Genomic DNA, 11,383 nt, shown 5'->3' with positions numbered 1-11,383 from the left:
TTGTAGAAAACGTTTATATCGTTGAAATTTGAAGATATGAAGTACAGTCCAGTCTTTTGAACACTACGCTCAAGATCCATTATATTACGACCGTCATGATCCACCTAAACGTTAGCCATTATCGTGGAAAAACTTTATAAAACAGACCGCTTGGTTGATTAACAAGTTAATCATATTTTAAATCAAATAAAAATTTTAGCAACTCATATGAAGCAAGCTACTACGGTTTTTAGAAGCATTCTTCGAGAATTGCGCCAAATGGTAGGAACAGAAGAGTTTCTGAAGACATACTAACAAAATAAAAAGAATACCATTTATAGGTCTTTAAAAGATATTAGTCCTGCTCAAAAAACGGCGATTGAATCACTAAAAATGTGGTTTCGTAATGGTTCTGCCAGTGACCTGAATAAGTCCAAAGAGTTGCTTTCCTTGCTTAGCTCTGGAAATAAGCACGAACTATTATTTCAACAATATCATCCATTGGTTGGAATGAGCGAGTTAGACAAAGCCAAATTAGCTGCCAACAGAGTGGGTCTCCAATTCTAAATCAGAGTATGAGGTTTGGGCATATAAAAGTGGTATATGCATGGGCAGGAAGAGAAGTACTTTACTTATTTTGGTGAGGTATCGGAAACAAGTCTGAAGATATATCAGAGGTTAAACTAGAAGAAGAAACTTTATCTGAGATGGGTCTTGCAACGGCAGAGTCCACACGCTGAGACACTGTTCTTACTCTACAATGTTAAGGATTTATTTTGTTATCTATATGCGATTTAATTCCACTGCTATGGTGCTAGTTAAATTGGATTCCATAAACATATTTATATAGTAAAGCGAACTACCGTTCCTTTGTTTAATATGCATAAAATTTATTGATTTTAATAATTAAATATACTTTTTTTAACTTTAATAGAATCTCCTTCTTTTTCTTATATAGTACACTCTTTGTGGATTGAACTTCGTTTTTATTGGGGGTGAGAGTAAAGTACAGAATTAGATTTGTTACTTGTCAACGTGCTGCCGGCGAAATATGAAACTGTACTTACAGACATCAATATACGTTTGGATTGTATTTGTTTACAATTTTCGTTGTAACGGAAGGATTGGTGAATAATGTAAGTATTTTCAAAAAGGGTCTCGTAGATCTCGAAATTTTAGTGCATATGGTTTCATCAAAATGAAAGTGACAAGAAATTTTGTATCCTGCGGTGACGAGCCTATTCAAATGCCTTGAGATAAAATATTAAAACTATTTTGAAGTATATTCTGACAGATGATCCTAGCTTAGAACAGCATCTTTTCAGTGTGTTTCATCGAGAACAAGAAAAGATTTATAATCTCATTTGAGGACCTTGAGTAAAAAGTGAATTTTGCTCTATTGCTGAATAGGATTTGAGCAGTTTAATATCCTCTGACAGTAACTATACTTCCAGACGATTGATTCATTGTACGGCATATTGCAAGCCACTTTCCGCTAATTGTGATTTTGAATATTAACTTTTCTTTTGCTTGCATACTCTTTAACTGGTAACTTGATATGAAGTTCAACGCTTTCTTAAGTACTAACAATAATAGTAAATTACTTCTTTATAAACGTTCTTGACTCCCCGTCAAAACTCATTGAAATCATTTTCTAAAAATGACTACACAAGCGGTTACTTCTATTTTAGACACTGATCTATATAAACTGACAATGCTACAAGCTGTTTTGGAACACTACCCAACAGCTGAGGTTTCCTATGTATATACAAATCGTTCTCCTGAGATGGCATTAAACGAGGAAGCAGTTGCTTGGTTGAAGAACGGAATCTATAACTTGAAAAATCTTAGGTTACTTCCAGAAGAAGAGGCTTGGCTTCGTCAGCGATGCCCGTATTTAAAGGATTCTTTCTATGAATTTATGCATTCCTATGCATTTGAACCAAAAAATGTTGTTTCCCTTGAGTATGATAGGGACACCAAGGACCTCGCTATTACGATTAAAGGACTTTGGAAAGACACTATATTTTACGAAATTCCATTGCTTGCTCTTGTTTCGGAGGCCTACTTTAAGTTTGTCGATAAAGACTGGTCTTCTGAAGGACAGTTTGAAAAAGCTTACGAGAAAGGAAAGCGCCTCATAAATGCTGGCTGTTACTTTACAGATTTTGGTAGTCGTCGTCGTCGTGATCATCATGCCCAAGATGTTATGTTGCAAGGACTAATTAAGGCTCAACAAGATGTTGAAGGACCCGGTCGGTTCCTTGGAACTTCGAATGTGCACTTTGCTCAAAAATATGACCTAGAAGTGTCTGGTACCGTCGCTCACGAGTGGTATATGGGTGTTGCAGCTATAACTAAAAACTATGCTGATGCCAATCGAATCGCTTCAGAAAAGTGGGTACAAACATTTGGTAAGAGCCTCTTGATCGCTCTCACCGATACCTTCTCCACCGATGTGTTTTTACGTAACTTCACCGCAAATACTCCTGATGATTTAGCTTGTGTTTTCCACGGTGTCCGACAGGATAGTGGTGTCGCTGAAGAATACATTGAAAAAATCGTTAATCACTACCAATCACTCGGCATTGATCCTTCTACGAAAATGATTGTTCACAGTGATGCTTTGAACGTTGACCGTTGCATTTCCTTGCATAATTATGGCAAGAAGCTTGGTATCAAGTCTTCCTTTGGAATTGGTACCAATTTTACCAGCGATTTTAACCACGTATCAAAGCCAGACCAAAAGAGCAAGGCTATGAATATTGTAATTAAACTACACTCTGCCAACGGAGCTAAAGCTGTCAAAATCAGTGACGATATCATGAAAAACACTGGTGATAAAGATGCCGTTGTAGATGTCAAAACGCAACTTGGTCTTCCTTTGAAGTAATCATGAGAAATAGATGGTTTTATCGATGAAATTTTTAAGTCTCTTTCATTTTAGTTGCGATTGTCATAATATGATAAATAAAAGGAAAGTTCCCTTAGCTGGCAAAAGTAGGTCTTACATTTTTGAAGTATATATTATGATGTTTGCATATAGATCTATGTAAACGACTCAAAGGTTTTTAGTACCACGAAATAAAGAGATATCGTAAACTAAGAACTACTTGAATAGGAAGGATTAAATAAAGGCAGACTCGAAAAACGTTTGCTATAATTATTATTCATCTAAACTTTATATTACATTTCTGAACCAAAATGGGTGTGAAGAGCAGATCGGAAATCAGTGAATTATACAAGAGGGGAGAGGGGAAAAAAGGGTACCAAATACAAATTATCATTTAGAAGAAGGTGTGGGTAAGGCTCAGGTGAAAGCGTTTACAGAACAACCTGAACTCCCATACTTTTGGCCGTCCCGATGACACTTTTACATAGCGATTTTAAGTCTGTCCCTTTCAACGTAGGATCTGTGCTTTTTAATTTTGCAATTTCATAAACGTGTTTCAAGCTAAGTTGCCCTTTAATATCGTGTTTAGGTGAACTGGATCCTTTTTCGATGTCTAAAGTTTTGCATATAAGCCAACTAGTAGGAGGGGTATGAATAGTGAATGAAAATGTCCTTTGAGGAGTTACAGTGACACGACAAGGTATAGGAACGGTAGGGACGTATCCTACAGTACGAGCATTAAATTCCTTACAAAAGTCGATACTTTTGACACCACGAGCACCCAAAGCAGGACCAATTGGCGGAGTAGGAGCTGCCTTTCCAGCAGGAACAACAAGCTTTACCAAAGACGCTTTTGGTGCTGACATTTGGTTGATTCCAAGTTCAAATGGCTGCTCTTGGCTTTCAGTCAGGCAAAACCAAGTAACATTTCTCTAGGTAACATTCAATGTAAATATACAAGAAATTGCTTTTACAATAGACATGTAGCGAAGGTTTTAATGTTATTTCATGCAAAATTAACAGGTAACTACCATAATAAAGATGTAGGTCTCGATCTCTGAGAAAAAACGCTGAAATACGAGTAAATCCTACATCAGACCTTTTAGTGTTCTGATGCAAGCGCCTAACAGCATAGAGAAGCATACGCGATTCATTCAGATATATAGAAAGGAACGAGGAAGAAGGTAGCTTTTCAATGGACTGCGAAAGGACATATGAATTGTTTGTTTGGCTAGGATGAGAGGAAGCAAATCAGAAGGAAACGAAGACAGGACTCATTGTTTGGAACTTTGTTTTTTCCATTTCAGTTACTGGTTTCAGCGTCCTACTTTGAAAGTCAGGTTGAGTCAAATGAAGTATGAATGCATCTTTATTATATGTGAAGTTCGAAACGTCTTTCAAGAAAAGAACTACGAAATTAAATAAAAGAAAAGCTCACAAAGAAAAACATTTGACGAAAAAGCGGCGTAAACTTAGACTATTTTGGTTTTTTTGGATCACTCATCTCAACTCCCCCCTCCCCAATATAAAAGCACTCGAAATATAGAAACGGTCAAGTCGCATCTGGTTCGGTGTGATTACAGGTCTGTATTTGATACTTTGCGTAGTTACAAGAAACCATGGCTAGTTTTTTTGAGTGGAAACTTTGGTATCGTAATAAATCCAAACGAAACCCACTGGTTTGGGTCGGCGCACCTTTCATGGGATCCATTTTATTGGTATGGATATTTGCTATTCCAATTGCTCAAATCAAATTTACAAGAAGAGATGAACAAGTAAAAACACTTACAAAAGAAGAGCAACTCGACCTCAACAAGAGGAGAAGAAAAGTCAATGTAAATGAAGAATATTATGTACGTTAAGTCTATGGGGGGTTTCTCTTTCCCGCTATACTTTGTATTGTTGGAAAAAGTTTATTAACTAATGAATGCAGAGGATCATGTTGGACAAGATGCAACAGGAAAGTGGAGATTATGAGAACAAACGAGTTCCACGTCTTCCTGGTGAACCTACATGGGAGCCAGATTCTTCTTCTTCATCAAATGATGTTGTGGAGAATTAAATTATACTAAACATTGACTTATAAAGCTTTAAGTCTCTGACCGGGTTCTACCGTTTGCTTCACGACGTATGTCAAGATTCAGGGATTGGTGCTGCATTCTTCTTTGGTTTACTTTCTGTATTTTTTTCTTTTTTTCTTTTGAAAGCTTTTGAATGAAGCATTAGAGTGTTCGTGGTGAACTGATGACCTCTATCTCGATTCACTAGACGTATGCATGGAGAATAGTAACTTTTGCAGAAAAAGAAAATTTGGATATCTTTTTGGCATTCGATTTTCCATGTACTTTTCTATTTGCGATACATGTCTTGACAGCTTTTTAAACTTGATTAAATTAGTTCGTGTGGCACATGTATGTCCTGTTTTTGTTCAGTCGTTTAAATTCTTGCTCGATTTGGAAAATGCCATTGAAGATGGCTTCAACTTGATTTTTAAAATGGCAGTGCTTTTCTCTTTTTCATCCCAATGCTAAAGGATACGTTGGTGTTCACATAGGAAACGACAACGAAATGGTAACTGTTTTAGAGTGTTTAATATCAATGATTTTCTCAATTAATACGGGACCTGAAATTCTTTTCATTGGATGAAAAGAAAAAAACAGTTAAAAGCATCTGTCCCTTGAGTGTGGTTGTCCTTTATCAAAAATTTTTTATTGTACATTAATGTCTCAAGTATCTATGATCTTAGCTACGGATGTAGCATGAATGAATACCCTTTTATTAACAAGTGTTCACTTCCAATGGGAGTAACATAATGATCACGAACAAAGATATCGTAAAGTGCCAGGAGTTAGAAATTTATGAAAAATGGACCAGCGTCATATGAATATTATGAATACTATCTTCTATGGAAGTGCATGGTTGGTATACGTGTTGTATTTTATGTGATAGCTTATTTAGAAATCGCATCGATGGAGAAGAAACTACGCTTTTTGAGAAACGAGAATTTTTTTAAAGTTTAAAAAATTGGTTTTGAAATGGATCAAAACACATGCATGATAAAGCAAAGATAACTTTACTAGAGGTCTTTCAAAGGACCACTACTGTCTATGGCCGCACCTAGGCGAAAACACCAAATCAGTTCCCGTCCGATCACGGCAGCAAGTGAAAACGTTTGACGGCCTCTTAGTTTCGTACTATGGTTGGAGACAACACGGGGATTCGGGGTGCTGTAGGATTTTCCTTTGTTCTTTTTGTTTTTTTATACCTCTTAGTATAACGTATGCATGCATCGTGTTGCATTTGGATTTCCTTTTGATCGCCATGGTACTTTGAGTTAGGTGATGTTTTGCATATGGAAAAAGCTAAAGCAATAGACTCCAACCAAGAGTATAGTCATGGAAAAGCGGTGTTATGAATAATATGCAAAAAAAAACAAGCATACCCCGAGCTAGAGGAAAAACAGAAGACCGGACCCAGCATAACAATGATTTCCTTTCCATCTACATCAACTTCCACTGCGTTAAAGCCCCTAGATGGACAAATTTCTTTAAGGATTTTTTAATAAAGTTGTTTTTAATTCCTATTTCTTGTATATGTTATTTAAAGTATACAGTTTGTATATTTTTGATGAAAGGTTTTTTGTTTACTTTTTGTAATACGAACTTTGTTTGGATTATACCCATTACTTAAAAACATAGTGAACCCACAATGTTAAATAATCGTAACGAGGATGTGACCAGTCAGTGACATAATGTCGCTGCTTTAATGAAATTGAGACATGCGAAAAGCCACTACCAAGATTTTTTCAAACTCTTTTATCTTTGGTTTTAAAGAAAGTGTACCGTAAGGATTGTTTGGTTTTTGAAGCAAGGACCAATTCCTATTTTTGATAGATCTGTGAACACTGGAACCAGTTTCTACGGACTTTTCTTGGTGGTTCTAGTCGATTTCTTTTTCAACTCTAAATATTGCCGCTCGTTTTTGGTTTTTGGCTTGTGATTGCAAAAATGAAGAATAAATACACCTCTGTTTCAGACTCTGAAGAGTCCTTGAAAACGCTCACTGATGAAAAGTCAGACACGCATTCTGCAGATGGTACGCCTCCTCCGTATTCAGGTAAGATTTATTGAAATGGAAAGGTAATGGTGTTTGTTATTGAGAGTTATTACTGAGGAATCCTATTTTAAACTTGTCGACGATTGTCAATAAACAGGGCGAATACCTTCATTCTCTCGTATACAACGAAAGACTCAGTTGCTAATACATTCATTAGCTTCAAACAAATTTATCGATTTAGAAATGGCTGACGGTTCCGTTCAGAATTCCGCCCAAGAATCTGCTAATAATACTAGGTCGGACACTTCTGAAAAGAACAAGTTTCAATGTCATTTTTGGAGAGGAATAGCGACTACTCAACTTCTTTTATATCATTCTGTTTTTTTAATCATAGTCTTCGGTTACAAGATTCCTCTGAATACAGGTGTTTTTTATGGGCTTGCTGGCGGTTCTATTGGATCCATTATTATTTTCGTACTTGGTAAGCTAAAGTGCGCTTTTTCCTTTAACAGCTAACTTATAATTAGTAACCCTTATAGCCTATCCTGGATGGTTCACCCAAGCTGGGTGCAACATGTGTGTCGCAGTGATATATACGGGTCTTCTGAATGTCGTTGGTTTCGTATTCTATCGTAATGTAAAGAAAATAATAGGATTTGAAAAGATGAACGATATTGCTTTCTATGGTGTCTGCTTTGTTAACGTTGCCGTGTTTGTTTTATTTTGGAGTATGTCTTATAACCCGCGAAATATTCTAACTGTTCTAGTGAATCCAACTGCCCGTGAACGATTTAGATTATTAGTCATTTATATAGGGAACGGCGCAAATGCCATAGGAAACGGCATAAGAAATGCTGTGAATCTTGCTTTTGGTATGTACACTACGTAAATGCTTCCTATCATAGAGCAATTATTAACCAAGTTAAAAGGAACAAATCAAGGAGACGAAGCACCTCAAAACGAAGAAATTGAACTTCAACCTTTTGCTGGGCAAAGCGCTGAAGTTTGAGTTTTAACGAATCTTTTCCATCCCTCCTATAAATCACATTTTCCTTCGAAGCATTCATATCAATTGCAATCCCTCGAGTTTTTGCATTCTTGTCCACAAAAGTAAGCACAGATTGATATGACGGGTTTGATTGCTTTTCATGTTCACTCTTTTATGGATCTAAGAATTCGTCTCGCAATAGTGTTATTTATGAATCGTTCGTTTTCTTTGTGACGGACATCCTTGTTAATGCAACCCTTTTAATGATTCCCCTCACAGCATAGAAAGCACAAATCTTTCAACTTGAACGATCCGACTTTTATAGCCTAATGAATTAAATTATCGTCTACTTAGAGATTCAAGTAAATGAATTGAAACACGAATTATCAGACTACAACTTCCATGCAGCATTGTAAACAGACGCAGATGGAACTGAACAAATTGCAAGAGTTAAATATCCACTACACATATTTTTTATTACACTGACAGTTGTCTACGGCCACACCTAGGCGAAAACACCAGTTCCCGTCCGATCACTGCAGTTAAGCGTCTGAGGGTCTCGTTAGTACTATGGTTGGAGACAACATGGGAATCCGGGATGCTGTAGGCTTTTTCTTTTTGTTTATATAGTTATTTTTTTATGTATGCAAACACAATGTTGCAGAGTTTCATTTTGATCATCATGATACTTTGACTTGCATAATACTTCTGGCTGAGGGAAAAGCTTAAGCAAAGGTCATTCTTGATTTGATTTAATAATTGATTGAGTTCATCATCATTAGCTCTATTTAACAAAGTAAAGGAATCATGAATAAATCATTGATTATAAAAAGAATAAATAACATCCAACATGTAGATTAGATTAGACAGAACCCACTAGCAAGTCAACAATCCAATTATCTCACCAGGTCCTCCATTTTTTCATTGTAAGAAGTCTGAACAGCAGCGTTGAAACAATGTTGGTTTCAACGAAAACAGCCTATGAAATGTGTTTACGTAGAAAAGCTCAATAGAAATAAATAAAACGGGAACCGAAAATAAAATAATTAGATAAAAACCGAAGATAAACCTGTTTAGACAATACATAAAACGACAGGATATCATCACAAGAATGTTTCGAGTATGAAATTTCGATGCTTTTAGCATCCCTAGACTGATCCGGTTTCTGTGTAAGCGTCAAGGTTTCTCAAAATGTACAGAGGAGGACAGTTGTTTGAAGGTACTGTAGAGAAGATCATTGGACTGATTTTCAGTGGGATATAATCTTCAGGCGACAATTCGTTTGTTTCTGCTAGCATTCCGAAGCCCACAGCACTTGTAATCCAAGACAAAACCGAGTTAATCCCAGAAACAATTAGAGAAATCAAGAGAACGATAGAATCCATCAACACTAAAAGTACGCAGTTAGCATACTTTTTCACATATATCTCTAACCATTAGACTTACCTGAACAAACATATAAAAACATTAGAAAGTCGCAATGACAAAAATAATTTTTTATAGCGACCTGAAAACTTACCCAACAGATCCTGCCATCAATTCCCTTATAAAAGGGACAAGATACATATAAGAAAAGAAGAAATCTACTACGACCGAAAAAATATAACAGGTAATGAGCTGCCGAGCTTCACTCTCATGTCTGCGTCGCGCTTCAGGGATTCTTCCAATTTTCGCCGACAAGAAAATCGAACCTCAATAAAGGCATTGAAACAATTCGCGCAGAGTTAAGAACTCCGTAAATCCGTGCAATAATTATGGACGCTTCCTGATGACTGCTCCCATGTTATGATGCAGTTGGATCACATTGTAAATACAAACAACCCTTCTCCATGTCATCTAAATGTGAATAGGTGTTTTGACTATACTCCGGTAAAATCCAGTCAGAAGTCGTAGTGGCACAATTGAGGTTTCTCATTCTCTAGCTGCATTTTATTTTATTTATTTTTTATTTTCGTTGAAAGAACTGCGACAATAAACGTTCTTCAATCACCTTTGTTTGGTAAGTAAATTTCGGCGAAAGTTACATGGTAAAAAGATGAGAAGGCGCCAAAATCAACTGGCGCTACAATTGAAAGAAAGCATTTAAAAAACATTTTCTAAGAGACCAAGAAACGAGCTCACAATGGCGAAGACCAGAGTTTTGCAGCGGTGAAGTTGTCATCACCATCTTTGATCTATTTGCTGAATGCTCGTAGGCGTACGCTATTCTACACTTATTGCAATTGCAAGTAGTTGATGGCTTCTCCAAAATCGCTTTTGTTTCTTTCAATTGAGTGACCTAATTTATTTTAAATTGAATAAAAGCATGATCTATTCATGTTGTGTGTGAAAAGTACACTCGTTGCTTTTCCGAGCCTACAGTTTCGCAAGTAGTGTATGATACTTCAGAAGAATCAGCCTGCGAGAATCCAGAGTTCTCAAGTTTTATTGAACAATCTTTCCTCGTATTTTTCTGTTCTATGATAACTACAAATGAATCTTTTAGGGAAGCAATGAACCATTTCTTAAGCTACGGTGAGTTGACGCGAAAGGAATAGCAAGGCATAGTCGACTCAAAAGTCATAGGCATAGATATACCTTAATGTCTCGTCTTTGTACATCGAAAGGCATGCACCCCCCTATTACTTATTTCTATCCGTCCGTTACAAATCTCTATTAGAGTCATTCTATAGGAGCCTTCGCTTTCCATGGTTGCATATTATGGGTGCTTCCAGATGTTCTACCTCTTCTACTCCGTCATAATCTCCTTGCCATCAGATTTACTCTGGACGTCGTCTATGAAGACTTTGCTTGACCTTCAACTTTATTAATCCTATCCACGATGCTTGAGAGATTCGATTCATTGAGTAGTCTAAACCACACTGCTATTATCCCTAATTCTAGTTCTTGTTGTAATGCTCTCCTCAGCGCCAGGACCAACATGAGCCTTGCTTAATTCTATCGTTAGGCAACGCACCATCCATTCCTCGCCGGCTAGACGAATTTCCGATATGTAATGAGTTTATAGGATTCCCCGTATTTATAAGAATGGGATCAGACATTTGATAAAGTTATTTGCATCCCGAAATTCAAAGACTGTCTGGCATATATAAAATCTGTGTTCTATGAATTACCAACAAAAATGGATAATTATTCTTACGAAAGGAAATTCTATTGTTGCTTTATCATTAGTATAGGAAAGAAGTCAATACATTGTAAATCAACCGGGAACTGAGATGGCCAGTAATCCATCGACCGTTGTTATCTCAGAGGAATCCGACTACGTCTGCTATATTTTTAGAATATCCAGCTTGATTTTTAACGGAATTCATTTTCATGATATGTCATATATATTAACTCCTTCGTATTCTCTTAACACACCTGTTGCAGCTACTCCTGGATCGATTTGATTAACAGTATGTCCTTGCCGGTCTAACTCGACAGCCAGCATCTTGTAATTCTTCGAATATCTGACTTCTTTTTCCAAC

At 36.7% G+C, this 11,383-nt stretch overlaps 6 protein-coding genes and 1 non-coding gene across 7 annotated transcripts; 5 read left to right on the top strand and 2 right to left on the bottom strand.

Moving 5' to 3' along the window:
- The first annotated feature begins 20 nt into the window (after positions 1-20).
- SOCG_01603 (uncharacterized protein) lies at positions 21-936 on the top strand. The gene is made up of 2 exons (XM_013164556.1): positions 21-261; positions 307-936. Exons 1-2 carry the CDS (start codon positions 208-210, stop codon positions 544-546), a joined length of 294 nt encoding a protein of 97 aa, XP_013020010.1. The 5' UTR covers positions 21-207; the 3' UTR covers positions 547-936.
- Positions 937-1,022: 86 nt separating this feature from the next.
- Positions 1,023-2,872, top strand: SOCG_01602 (nicotinate phosphoribosyltransferase; the record flags this gene model as incomplete). Its single annotated transcript, XM_013164555.1, has 3 exons — positions 1,023-1,115; positions 1,284-1,527; positions 1,576-2,872. Exon 3 carries the CDS (start codon positions 1,640-1,642, stop codon positions 2,870-2,872), a length of 1,233 nt encoding a protein of 410 aa, XP_013020009.1. The 5' UTR covers positions 1,023-1,115; positions 1,284-1,527; positions 1,576-1,639.
- Positions 2,873-3,071: 199 nt separating this feature from the next.
- SOCG_01601 (ribosomal protein subunit L19) lies at positions 3,072-3,815 on the bottom strand. Its single transcript, XM_013164554.1, has one exon. The coding sequence runs from the start codon at positions 3,736-3,738 to the stop codon at positions 3,304-3,306; it is 435 nt and encodes a 144-aa protein (XP_013020008.1). The 5' UTR covers positions 3,739-3,815; the 3' UTR covers positions 3,072-3,303.
- Positions 3,816-3,832: 17 nt separating this feature from the next.
- Positions 3,833-6,629, top strand: SOCG_01600 (inner membrane protein). Its single transcript, XM_013164553.1, has 3 exons — positions 3,833-3,895; positions 4,008-4,725; positions 4,806-6,629. Exons 2-3 carry the CDS (start codon positions 4,492-4,494, stop codon positions 4,932-4,934), a joined length of 363 nt encoding a protein of 120 aa, XP_013020007.1. The 5' UTR covers positions 3,833-3,895; positions 4,008-4,491; the 3' UTR covers positions 4,935-6,629.
- SOCG_01599 (uncharacterized protein) lies at positions 6,579-8,281 on the top strand. Its single transcript, XM_013164552.1, has 4 exons — positions 6,579-7,409; positions 7,456-7,656; positions 7,696-7,800; positions 7,858-8,281. Exons 1-4 carry the CDS (start codon positions 7,172-7,174, stop codon positions 7,935-7,937), a joined length of 624 nt encoding a protein of 207 aa, XP_013020006.1. The 5' UTR covers positions 6,579-7,171; the 3' UTR covers positions 7,938-8,281.
- Positions 8,282-8,411: 130 nt separating this feature from the next.
- On the top strand, positions 8,412-8,526 carry SOCG_16420. Its single transcript, XR_001203037.1, has one exon. It is a non-coding gene; the product is annotated as a 5S ribosomal RNA (ribosomal RNA).
- A 35-nt stretch (positions 8,527-8,561) lies between these two features.
- Positions 8,562-10,144, bottom strand: SOCG_01598 (uncharacterized protein). Its single transcript, XM_013164551.1, has 2 exons — positions 9,363-10,144; positions 8,562-9,306 (listed from the first exon to the last, which is right to left on the bottom strand). Exons 1-2 carry the CDS (start codon positions 9,382-9,384, stop codon positions 9,065-9,067), a joined length of 264 nt encoding a protein of 87 aa, XP_013020005.1. The 5' UTR covers positions 9,385-10,144; the 3' UTR covers positions 8,562-9,064.
- Between the last annotated feature and the right edge of the window lie 1,239 nt (positions 10,145-11,383).

Source organism: Schizosaccharomyces octosporus, assembly GCF_000150505.1.
Source record: "Schizosaccharomyces octosporus yFS286 unplaced genomic scaffold supercont6.3, whole genome shotgun sequence".
NCBI classification, from domain to species: domain Eukaryota; kingdom Fungi; phylum Ascomycota; class Schizosaccharomycetes; order Schizosaccharomycetales; family Schizosaccharomycetaceae; genus Schizosaccharomyces; species Schizosaccharomyces octosporus.
Note: the sequence above shows the minus strand (reverse complement) of the source record. Positions and strands in the feature narration are given on the sequence as shown.